The 11,414-nt window shown below is 28.3% G+C and overlaps 1 protein-coding gene across 1 annotated transcript; it reads right to left on the reverse strand.

Annotated features, from left to right (window-relative positions):
* Positions 1-8,614: 8,614 nt before the first annotated feature.
* Positions 8,615-9,325, reverse strand: LOC107925737 (uncharacterized). The gene is made up of 2 exons (XM_016856457.2): positions 9,012-9,325; positions 8,615-8,928 (listed from the first exon to the last, which is right to left on the reverse strand). The coding sequence occupies exons 1-2, from the start codon at positions 9,095-9,097 to the stop codon at positions 8,691-8,693; spliced, it is 324 nt and encodes a 107-aa protein (XP_016711946.2). The 5' UTR covers positions 9,098-9,325; the 3' UTR covers positions 8,615-8,690.
* Positions 9,326-11,414: the final 2,089 nt, after the last annotated feature.

The following is an 11,414-nucleotide window of genomic DNA, read 5'->3' on the forward strand; positions in this document are numbered from 1 at the left end:
TATTCAATTTTATGTGTGCTTTGGTGCAAATTCATGTCAACTATATACATATTTAAATATTTTGATTTTAAATTTGGTTATATAATCTTAAGATCTGGCATCTTATGATTCCAAATATTTGGTTAAATTATGATGATATGGTTTATTGTATGAATTGTGGGATATGCCAACTATTATGATTTTGTTTTTTAAGATTTATTGGCTTGAAAATATTTTTTAAGTATTTATGTGAATATCTGTTTAATTATAAATACAACTTTGGATTTACATAGTAAATTCAGGGTAAGTTTTTCTATTGGATTATGAATACATGTATATGCGTGAATTGATTTGGAGTTTTCATCCATGTCAAAATTATGAATACATGTGCTTGTTAATTATTTGGCTTTGAACCACTACTTTATTTCTGTTTGGTTTTGATATATGATTTTGGAAAAAAAAGAGATGGAAATAGTCAAAAAATTTTAAGGTTTTTGGTTTTTTTATTACATTATTAAGAAAAACTTATTTTGTGTTATTTCAGAGTCTATAAAGCAATAAAAAAAATTAATTTTGACATTTGACTATTGGGGAAATTTAAATTTGAATATTGGTATATTTATATATATTTTAAAATAACTTAATTGAAGCAAAAAGTCACCAAAGTGATGATTTTTTTTTGTATAAATTATTTTATTTTAAAATATAAAAGTTTGTGTGCATGTAACTTAAGTTATGTTAATTGGCCCAAGTGAAGGTTAATAATATTACATGTGCAACTATGGTGATAAACATGTGACGGTTATTCGGTTTTACATGTGAGTAATAAATTGGCCTAAAGGAAGATTTATTATTCGACATGCTCTTATTGTCAATGTTTGATTACTACACCAATATATCACTTACAAATTAATATTTTGTCCAAAGATGAAATATTAGTGGAGTGTCCGATATCTTAAGATGAGGTTTACCTTTATTCAAATTATTTTGGTTTAAATTTGAAGTCTTATGTGAAGTTTATGGTTTATGATTTATTCAACTATTATTATATTTGCCAACATCATTGTATGTTGTTTTGGGATAAATATATATGTATATATATATAAATATTTATTATTATCTTTTAATTTGATTGAAAGATGAAATTAAGGTAAACATTTTGAAACAAACAAATTCAGATTTTGGCTTTTGATTAAGGATGTCTAATATTTTAAATAAATTAGTTGAAACAAAATGCCGCCAAAGTGACTTCTTTTGTGTAGATTAGTTTATTTGAAATATTAAGATGATTATATGTTTTTGTGATTCATGCGTTTATTAATTTACCCAAAGGTAAGTTAATATTTGGCAGAATTACAACGACATCTGTGGTGATAAATATGTGACAATTATAAGGTATTTTATGTGAGCAATAAGCTAGTCCAAAGATTAATTCATTGTTTGACATAGTTTATTGTCAATGTTTGATTGCTACAACAAAAGTACTGCTTACTGTTAATATTACTGTCCAAAGACTTGATATTAATGTTGTGTTTGGTATCTTGAGATGGGATTAGCCATTATCCTGAATTTATTATTTACTATGAATATTGATGTGAGCTTATTTTTATTTATTTTATTTTTTGTTCTATATTCAGTTAATTCATATTCTACTGTCACAATATTTGCTAATATAAATTCTATACCCATACTTAATGGGGCTAATTTCAATGAATGGAAAAGGCACTGACTTATAGTGCTTGGCTATATAAACATAGACCTTGCACTAAAGGAAGAACTACTTGCACCTCTCACTGCGGAAAGCACCCCCTATGTTAAAAGGGATTTTGAGAGGTGGAATCGTTTAAATTGCATGAGTCTAATGATCATGAAGCACAACATTTTAGAAGCCTTTAAGGGCACAGAATCTGAAAAGATTACTCAGGCCAAGGTTTCCTTGATGAAATTGAGAAACATTTTGCTAAAAAAAACGATAAGGTTGAAATGACATCACTTATGACTTCTTTGATGTCTGTAAAGTTAAGGGTTAAGGAAATTCTGAGCAATCTAACGGCTATGAATTTTATGATCCCACAATTAGGAATATTTTTCAGACAAGAATTGCAACATTCTTTGAGGATGTTGAGTTTGGGGGAGAAATAAGGTTAGAAACATTGCTTTTGAGGAGGAATTGGATTCTAACTCAATTCCTACTATCACTTTTGATGATGTTTAGACTCTCATACCTATCATTGATTAAGAAGTGAATCTAGAACCTCAATAAGACAATGTTAAACAACTCCCTATTCAAGATGAAGTAATTGTTCCAGAAGAACAAACTCAACAACCTCAAGAATGAATGTCATTAAAAGGGTCCACTAGAGAAAGGGTTATAATGGCTTTAGTGGAATATTTTGACCTTAAGCTACATCAGATGAATATTAAGTTAATGGTTTCTCAATGGTAACATCGATCATACATTTATATGGTGCAATTAGAAAACTTTGTGTCTGATGATACAAAAGTAATGATTTGCAAATTAAAGAACTTCATCTATGGGCTTAAGTAGACTTCTCGTCAATAATATTACAAAATTTACCAAATGATTATCTCATTCGATTTAGAGATGAATTTTGTTGATAATCGTTTATACCATAAGTTTAGTGGGAGTAAAGTTTTATATTTGGTTTTATATGTTAAAGTTTTATATTTGGTTTTATATGTTAATGACATATTGCTTGTCAATAATAAGTATAGCCTCAATCAATGCCCTAAGAATGGTATTAAGATTACAAAAATACATTAGATTTTTTACATTTTAGCAGTGGAAAGTCTAATGTATGTTCAGGTTTGTATACATTGGAATCTTGTATACACTATTGGGATGTTAGGCAGACATTTTAAGCAACCCTGGTTTGGACCATTAGATAGCATCCAAGAGGGTTATAAGGTATTTTCGAAGAACAAAAAATTACATGCTCACATATTGGAGGTCTAATCAGTTAGAGATCATCAAGTATATAGACTCCGATTTTGATGGAATATGGATACAAGATTTTGTCACTAAGGTGCAAATTGTGAAAACAAATTGCAATCTTTTATTCCAATAGCAACAGAACACATTAAAGTCAAAACACATAGACTTTAAGTTCCTGGTTGTTAAAGTAAAAGTTCAGAGTGGTTACATGCTTATAAAGCATATTAGGACAAACTCCATGATTGCGGATCCGCTTACTAAGGAACTACACCTAAGATTTTATAAGAGCACATAGCTCATATGGGTATAATGTCATTTAAATGATATTTGGTTTTAGTGGGAGTTTGTATTTTTAAATGCTTTTATGTTATAGATACATTTTCAGTTATTTCAGTTTAAAGATAATAAGTTTATTTTCTGCAGAAATAAAGTTTATTTGGTTTATTCACACTCTGATTTTGGTAAGATTTGATCTCACTAAGGAGGACCAGTTGGAAATAGACATGTTTGGATCATATTGCATGTAATTTCCATGCTACACATCCATACTTGATCTATGTCATTTGGTTGTGTTAATAAATGTGATCATGGATGGATTTAGTTACGATATTTGTAATGAAAGTCGCCTTGGTTCTATGTTAACATAATTAATGGACGAGATTGTACGGAATGCCTTTTGGATATGATAGTGAAATTTTGAGCTCATAAGGTTATATAATGACATATAATTATAAAGTAATTAGTATATATATGTGGTCCAAGTGGGAGATTGTTGGAAAATTTGGACATTACATATATAATAAGGATAATTACATGTTATTATTTACTATCATGATAGTTTAGCCCAAATTAAAAGTGATCTAATTTGGTTAAAATTTTATTGGGCTTTTAATTATTAAATAAAGTATAGGTCAAATATGTGTAGATACTCTTCTAATCAAATTCTAATTAATGATGGGCTAATTAGAATTTGATTAGAACTAATATGCTAAGGTTATAAATATTAGGGTTATGGTCCCAAATTATACACGAGATATCTTTTCTAATATCACATCATTAGGAAAGAGAGAGCATATATTCTTTGAATTTCTTGTGTGCTAATTTGGAAGATCAAATCCCCAAGTCCCAGAAAGTTTCAAGGAATCCATGGATTCAGGTACGCTTCCGCATCTAGTTTTGTTCTTGATTTATTCTTAATGATTTGACATGACAGATCCTGGTTTATTAAGTTATATTGTAGATTTATTTTATAAATTCTAACAATTGCTTCATGTGATGTAGTGGATCCCCTAATTATCTGGGGAGTGTACCATCAATTGGAGGTATGGGTTTTCGAGGTTGAATTATATATTGTCATGCGTTAACGGAGTTGAATTATATACTGTCACATGAATCATAAAGGTTATGCCATCAAAGGGCAGAGATACTGGTTATGGTTTACAAAAAATGGCGGGCGAACATGGTCAATATTATTAAATGCAATGTAGACCTAATTCAAGCAGAAGATGACTAATTGTGGAGAAATTAGTATTGAAAATTTTCTTATTATTTTTGTATCTGTAATTCAATTTTTATTTTTATTATTAGTTGGAATTTTTTTTCGTATGTTAGTTGTCTACAATATTCGTATATCAATTGGGCTTCGTATATCAACAGTCTTAAAATATTTATATTTTTTTGTATTTGTAAATCAATTTTGGTCTGTATTATTTGTTGGTCGAATTTTATATTTTCGTATATAGTAGTCTAAAATGTTCGTATTTTTTTTGTATCTGTAAAACATTTTTGTTCCATATTATTATTTCTTTGAATTTTATATTTTTTGTACTTAATATTTTGTACTCATCTATGCAAACAAATAATTATGTTAAAAATTCATGTTTCATTTTGCAAAAATAGTTACAAAGTAAACAATTACAAAGAATCAAAATTGTATGGACCTAGGCATTGTCCCATACCCCAGCGTGTAACGATCTGGCTACCTCCACCGGCAAGGGGGTGCACCTTAATGTGGCGATTGATAATTACTCATGCCGACCTCCAGTGTTCCTACCGGTGTACTAAGGAAATTGGAAAAATTGTACGCCCTATCATCAGGGATGATGAGGCATTGCAATACTGAAGGTGTTGAGCCAAAAATATCCTCAATGGTAGGTGAGCACGCACTATATCTTAATATTGGGGGAACTCGCGTGCATGCGCGGCATCAGGATCTACGTCAGACATGAAGGCCCCTAAATTACATGTTCTTGGCCGAATGGGGTGTACATATTCACCCTCCACCACGTCTTCATCGTCTATGCCTTCAGGGATCTCATCTAAACCGGGCTTACTAAAATCTTCATTATCATGGTGGGACTGATCTTCATTATTGGACCCTTCATCATCATCTGCTACAGTGTCCAACACCTCTGGATGAATATTTAGACAAGAACACAAGATCGAGATGTTATATGAACATCCACCGTAGTTTGGATTTTCGGGAGTTTGTAGTGACCCTTCATAGCCCGATTGATCTTTTCAGCAGACATTAAGATCAAAATCAAATCCATGACACTATTTACTAGAATTACAATTGAACGAGTTTCGGATCAACTATCTCTGCGAACAACTCAATTGTACTAAGATTCTCTATCTCAACGGGGCAATAAATTGATATCATTGTCCCTATATCATCATCATCTTCAAGCTCAATTTCTGAGAACTTGAGCGGATTTATTGAAATAAAAAATTTGTAAAATAATCTTAACATTTGCTTCCCACAACGGGTAGCTATTTTTATACTGATCTTCTGTTTCAAATTCACCAGCAAAACACACTTGTTGAATCTCATTCCGATTTTTTAGCAACTTTGAAAAACACAATCTTCTTCAATTGTATTTATCATTTCTCTATCAAAATGAACATACACTAAAAAAATTTGGGAACTCGTCTTCAAAAATATCTACTTCCTCCTTAACAAACAAAACACTAATATGCTTAATTTTGAGTTTCAACTGATAAAGCAAACAAAAAATTCAAATGGAAGACAAAAAACAGTGTCAGGTAATGGAAGTCCAACACCCAAAAATAATATTTTTTTCGAAATACAAAAGGGGTGCCGGCTATGCACTGGCCACAACCCCAAATTTTTTTATCTGATAAAGGAGTGTTGGCCATCAGTGTCCCAATACCTTCAAATTTTTTTAATTCTGGAAAAGAGGTTCCAGCCATCAGTGTCCCAGCTCCCAAAATTTTTTTAATTAGATAAAGGGATGTCAGCCATCAGCGTCCCAGCACCCCAAATTTTTTTTTCAAATAAAGGGGTGTCGGCATCAGTGTCACAACACTTTCAATTTTTTTTAAAAATATACCAGTATGATACGGTTTGAAAAAAAAATACATGAGTGTTAGTCGTCTGACGTCCAAAACCCAAAAAATTATTTTTTTTACCTCCCTGACACAAGATATAATGTGAGTGTTAGCAATCTAGTGTCCACAACCCAATTCTACTATTCATTTGAAGACATCTAGATAATTGTTTTTAAATTATGGTCATTTATATAAATATTTATTTTTTGGGGTCAGATAAGTAAAATAACCTGAGTCCTACCTTATTAGAGTCTCTCGGGCTTGAGTTGGATTTCACTAGTTGCTTGAAAATGGTTTCAAACTTTGACCTAGAAGCCATTTAAGCAGAAGGAAATGTTATAAACTTAGATTATATCATTTAAGCCATGAATTAACAATTTTTTTTATATTGAGGTTTGATTTTTTTCCCGGAGTTAATATTGAATTTGGTAATTAATTTTATGTTGGGTCTAAATTTTAAGCTTTTTAAGGATTAATTTTAAAAAATAAAAATTAAAGACCCAATGTGAGAATAATTGTCAATTTTAGTGTCCTTAGATAAAAAAAATTCATGCCACAATATGGAAAAAAAAATGTCAAGTTAAAAGTCTAATTTTGATTTTAAAAAATCCAAACTCCAATATGAAAAAAGTTGTGAAATGCAAGTCCCAAAATGATAATAATAAATTATTAGATTTTTTTAATTTAACTTTCCTTAATGACAAAAAAAAAGGAAAATAAAAATATGAGTCATGGTTAAAATGAAATGGTCTTAATCTTCTTGAGTATGAAATTTAATCCCCTTGATTTTTATCAAATGATGATCTTCGTTGTTAGAAATATGATGAAGATGATGATCATTCAAGAGTTAAAAAAATTCAGTTTATATTTTAATTTCTATTTTATTAATTTAATTTTAAAAAATAAAATATTTTGGATTAATTATAAAGAGGTCCAAATCATTAGTCAAAAGTCAACAAAATGTGCCTTGTGTTATCATTCAATCTGCTAATATGTCACATCAACAATTCGTTAGAAATAAACGAAATATTTTAACGAGAGTGACTAATTTGAACAACTATTTTATCTGGAGTGATTAATTAAATTAAAAAAATTAGAGTGACCAAAATAGGATAATCTGCATTTTAGAATGACTTTCAGTATAATTTATCCTAAAACTTTTAATAAATAATTATTTTTATATTTTCAAATTGAAATTTTAAAATAATAAAAGTAACTACTTTCTACTAAATCTGTCCATGAGTCGTGTTACTCAAAAAGTGGAAGAATTTGAGTAAAAATATAGACTTAAAAAATAGACTTGGACAAAAAAATAATACTCGTTTAGAAAATAAGTCGAGCCTCAGGTAACGCTTTTTTAGCCCGAGCCCGGCCCGAATATGCAAAATAAAAATATTGCAATTGTTTTCTCTTTTTTTTTTTACTTTTTTTATTTTGCTAATATTTTCTTGTTATTTTTCACTATTTTACTACTATTTCATAATTATATTGTTACTATTTTGTTGTTATTATTTGAATATTATATAATTCTTGTTTTATTGTTAATTTTGTTACTATTTTAGAAACATTTTGCTTGTTAAATTGTATATATCTTAGTGTTATTTAAATATATATTTTTTAAAATTTATTTTCAATCTGTTAAAAAATATGTATTATATATATTTTTAAAAATAATATAAAAAAATTAATACAAACGGATCAAGCGGAGTCTAAATTTTAATATTTTTATTTAAGTCAGACTTAAATTAAATTTTAAATCTATTTTTCAAGCTAAATTAAACCCGAGCCTAATAAACAGGCCTAAAAATTTAAATAAACCCAACTCAAACTATATCCAACCTATAAATACCTCTACTTTTTAATTTCTTCGTAGACTTTTCCTTTTAAAATAATTATACACATTTTTATTACTTGATTAATAAATTAATTAATTTTAATAACACCTTTTCATTTTCATCAAAGTATTCATTATGGGATAAACAAAAATATCAAAGATTGACCAGTCAAAGGAAACATTTAAAGCTTATTTAAAGACTCAAAAAGAAGATTTGAATGAGACATAAATTGACTAGGTGCTTCCCTTCCTTTCTCAAAAATATCTTTTCTTACCAATTTCTAACTCTTCCTCTTTAATGTGGACATTTGTTCTTCAACATTTGATTGAGTGATAACTCAAATAAGTATTATTGCCCATTTAAAAATATGTTAAAATGTATTATTCTTTTATTTATGAGTTAAAAAAAACATATCTCATTACTTAATTATTTCATAAAATACATTAATTTTTAATAATATAAATACAAGCTTAAATTAAAAAGAAATAGAGAAGAAATTAATTTGCACTAGTAATTAACAAAAAAGAATTTGAAAGAATGAGTGAAGATATAGCAGAAGGATGATTATATCACTGACGGGAAGAAGAAGGAGGTGGTGAAGAAGACTCGAATTTATAGTGTTTATCAACAGCAACAGAGACATCCCAAGTGCAACTAAGACCTTTAGGGATAGTAACAAGATCTCCTGCACCAAACTCTACAAACCCTGCCGAACCTTTTGGGTATACCCTCACTTTCCCTTTCAGCAAATAACATGTTTCCTCTGCATCAAACTTCAACTGGTATTTCCCAGGTGAGCAACCCCATCTATTTCCAAAAACGCAAACACCCTTTTTTAGCCTTTTCAATAACACGACATAAACAAACAAAAGAGAGAAAAAAGAGCTTACTTGGGCCAACACTTGATGTTAAGCTCTGAAAGCTTAGATTCTGAAGGGTTTTTCTCCACAACAATCCTTAGGTTATTATCAGCCATGGATGAAATTATGGATTTGAGGTTTGATAGGGGCAGTGAAAAGGGTGTATATATATAGGGCAAAAGAGAGGGTTTTGGTTAAAGGGTAGGCAGTGCAGAGAAGCAGAAGATGGTTATTGGTATGCCTGCCTCATAATTAACATTTTGACTTTATTTGCCATTGGTTTTTGGCTATTATGTCATTTTCATGAGGAAAATAATATAAGTTAAACCGACCCTCTTTACCTCCCTTTGCCCCTTATCTCACAATGCTTCCACTTCTATTTCTTTTCAAGGATGTTCAAAATAGGAAATGTTCAAAGCAAAGGGTTTCATTTCCCACCGCCAAAAGTACATGAAATTATGACCTTCCCACCTTCTTCTTTGTTTTGCAAATCTATAATTCCACTTTTTTAATCTTTTCTATTTCAATATTTGCTACTTTTACTAGGTAATTAAATCTTTTTACAGTAAATCATAAAGTAAATTAGTCATTTCTATTAAAATTTTTATTTATTTGTATCATTAAAATTTAGAATAATTAAATAGTGACATATGACATACGAGGACCAATTTTTATTGATGAAAATAGATGAATTTTCAACAAAATGATTAATTTGTTATTTGATCTAATGTATAGAGATTAATTTATCTATTTTTAGTATAAGAAACAAAATACAATTCGACTCCATGGTACATGTATCAATATTAAAGATTTTTATATATTTTTAAAGTAAAATTTTAAATTTAAGTATTATAAATGGAGAAAATAGAATTTAAAAAACTTAACTCAATATATAAAATCAAATTTAACTCAACTCCAAATTTAATAAAAAAAATTATATTTGAAATTAAACAACAACCTTTAAGGAAAATAATGATACTAACCATTTATGTGTGTATATATATATTGGTGCAAATAGAAAATTCTAAGCTCTTAGATATTTAATATAATTTTTTTATGTTGATTTTTAAGCTAATTTGTTTACAATTTCAATTAAGTGATTATACTTTGTTTTGCATTCAAATAAGATAATTATTAAAATATGAAAATGTTTTTTTATATAATACCTAGAATTACTCGTAATTTTTTCTTAACCTTTAAATAGGAGAATAATATATTTCAACGTACTCAAATCTACATCTTCCTATTCTATTAATAATATAAATATTAATCAAATTAAAATTTAATTTGTACCATATTAGAAATTTCTAATAAAAATGAGGAAGTCATCTGATCAACTTTCAAAACATTAAATGCATGTTTAAATTGCTTTTTGGGTACTATAACTATAACCACAATGTTTTCATTGTCATAGATACGTGAGCTTAACTATGAAATAGAATATTGTGTGACGTGGTGGAATTTGATTGGCTGGTGTAATAATTATATTTTTAGGTTAGGATGGAAAAGTAAAAGCAATGGCGGAGGATTATTACCCTGGTCAAAGGGTTGACTGTGGTAAATGACAATGTGACACCTGGCATCAGACAATTTGATTGCAGAAAAATCACTGTTTGACCAAAGGGTATCATGGTCTTCAAGATACCGACATGGCTCTGTCAGCACTGCATGCTCCTTATTTTTTATTGGATATACTTTATTAAAATTTTATCTTTTTAAATAATAAGAATTATTATGTGAGTGTTTTTGTTTATCTATATTTTAATAAAAAATTTAAAAATACAAATAATTAATATTACTATAAGAATGTTTTGATTTATTTATGTATTTTAATATAGAATTTAAAAATATATCATGATTTTTTAATGTCTCAATTTTTTTATTAAATCGAAATCTTAATATTATATTTATTACTTAATTTATAAGTGTACCATAATTTATTAATTAATTTTTTTTTAATTTTTAAAAAGTATATCCCAAATATAAAAATTGAAATGGCATAAATATTGTTGTTAATGCAGGAGGATGTGAATTTGGGTGTACTAAAATATATTATATTCCTATTTATAAGTTAACGAAAAATTATAGATAATTTTAATTATTTGTCAAAAAAAAGTAAATACGAATAAAACTCATAAAGAGATATTTTAAAATTTTATTTATTGAACGTATTATTTTATTTTAAATAAAATAAAATATTAATCAGTCACACTTTTCTTTATGTTTTTTGCCGTTGGATCCATCTCTGACTAGTTCCATTCGTTATCCTCTTCCTTGGACAGTGCCAATTTCGCACGTGCAATACCACATGCAAAGATTATTCTATCAATGGAGGTGTACTTTCTCTTTTGAAAAATATGGTTAAATTTTGTTCTTAGTACTCAAATTATGCATAAATTCAGGCACTAGTTTTTGAGCTTTGTTAATATTTAA

This window comes from Gossypium hirsutum, chromosome A07 (genome assembly GCF_007990345.1).
Source record: "Gossypium hirsutum isolate 1008001.06 chromosome A07, Gossypium_hirsutum_v2.1, whole genome shotgun sequence".
Lineage (NCBI taxonomy): Eukaryota > Viridiplantae > Streptophyta > Magnoliopsida > Malvales > Malvaceae > Gossypium > Gossypium hirsutum.

Bases quoted from the DNA above. Each gene is read 5' to 3' on its own strand.
- LOC107925737 (XM_016856457.2), bottom strand. From the start codon at position 9,097: ATGGCTGATAATAACCTAAGGATTGTTGTGGAGAAAAACCCTTCAGAA. The intron at 8,929-9,011 runs GTAAGCTCTTTT...TTTTGGAAATAG, and splicing joins AACATCAAGTGTTGGCCCAA to ATGGGGTTGCTCACCTGGGA.